Source organism: Macrobrachium rosenbergii, chromosome 26, assembly GCF_040412425.1.
Source record: "Macrobrachium rosenbergii isolate ZJJX-2024 chromosome 26, ASM4041242v1, whole genome shotgun sequence".
Classification (NCBI taxonomy): Eukaryota; Metazoa; Arthropoda; class Malacostraca; order Decapoda; family Palaemonidae; genus Macrobrachium; species Macrobrachium rosenbergii.
The window spans coordinates 37,280,136-37,281,585 of record NC_089766.1 but is presented as its reverse complement, the minus strand read 5'-3'; the positions used below and the strand labels follow the sequence as shown (position 1 = coordinate 37,281,585).

At 42.3% G+C, this 1,450-nt stretch overlaps 1 protein-coding gene across 1 annotated transcript; it reads right to left on the bottom strand.

The window, feature by feature from the left end:
• Positions 1-174: 174 nt before the first annotated feature.
• On the bottom strand, positions 175-1,128 carry LOC136852812 (uncharacterized). Its single transcript, XM_067127711.1, has one exon. The coding sequence runs from the start codon at positions 1,126-1,128 to the stop codon at positions 175-177; it is 954 nt and encodes a 317-aa protein (XP_066983812.1).
• Between the last annotated feature and the right edge of the window lie 322 nt (positions 1,129-1,450).

Genomic DNA, 1,450 nt, shown 5'->3' with positions numbered 1-1,450 from the left:
TCTCATTTAATAAATAAGCAAGAAACAGGAACTTGAAATTTTTTTTTTCTTTTAATAAGAACATGAAACAAAACGACATATTGAAAAAGTACTCATTTAGATGAAATTGCACTTTTTGCGACAAAATTTTACGTTATATGCAACTGAAAATCTCACGTATGTTACTGTAAATGTCTACAAATCAGTACGTTCATTGTTCCTCAGAATGACAACCAAATCTCTGACCGACTTAGTGACAAACTTAGATTTTTCATCAGACTTATACCGCACCGACACTGAACGTGTTATATTATCAGACGACTTGTTTTCAGAAACAACTTCGCCCCAATACCACTGGTTACGCACGGGATTAGTATCTCTGATTATTACGATATCATTTATCTCTACCCCCCGGTTGGAATCTGACCACTTTTCTCTGGGAAGAAGAGCTGGAAAAATTTGATCATACCATATTTTCCACCAATGATTTAAAAAGAGTTCATTCAGTGCGAGTATTTTTGTGTACTCTATTTGCTCAGGTGTTTTAGCCAACTTGAAATCTAAAAGTTCACTAATATCACCGTTTGATCTACCCAAAATAAGGTCATTTGGACGTAGTAATTTCACAGCGTCTAATTTGGCAACATTATTTCTATGAACACCTAAAGGCCTATCATTTATCATATCAGCAACACTGTACATTAGTCTCTGCAAACGCAGCTGAGTAAACTCAGGTTTTCTCGAAGCAGTGACAGCTTCTAAAGTGTTCTTCACAGTTCTGATCATCCTCTCAGCTTGTCCGACTGACGAATGAGCTCCAGATGGTACGAAGTGCCAGGTTGTTGTTTCGGGATTTGTCTGAATCTTTGCCATCTTGGTATGGTTCCAAAGACTCTCCATAACGTTTGCAGCACCACGGATTTGCGAAGCAAGATCTGCAGTCACAGACGTGGGTTTTCCGCGGATTCTAGTAAAAGCATCAAAACCTGCAAGGAAGCAGTTGGTATCGTAACCTTCAGGACCTCTATGTGGCGCACCGGATGCACGACACGATGACCAGAATCCAGGCTTACCAGAATTTACCCGGTAATTTCTCGTCTCTCGGCGATCTGCGATGGTATTGAAAGGACCAGCTATGTCAATGACCATGTTCGGAATACTGGCGATCGCACGAGTTGTTCCACCGATGAGCGATCTCTACTAAGGCGATCTTCTTCTATAGAAAGCGACAATATGGGCACCGCGACACAACTTTGCTGACGAACCGTTTACCGTTGAGGATCCAGAACTCCTCACGTACTCGCAAGAGTAGTATCCGCACCAGAGTGCTGCGGTTGGTGACATTTACGCACCAAGATCTCTGCAAAGGGGTACAGAGTATGGTATAATCGCAGGCGGGTTTGATAGAGCAGCACCAGTACGATCTAGTGCTCTCCACACACCGTCGACGTCCAGTATTAGGTTCAGTGAC

Excerpts from the sequence above, each read along its gene's own strand:
- LOC136852812 (XM_067127711.1), bottom strand. The coding sequence starts at position 1,128 with ATGGTCATTGACATAGCTGGTCCTTTCAATACCATCGCAGATCGCCGA.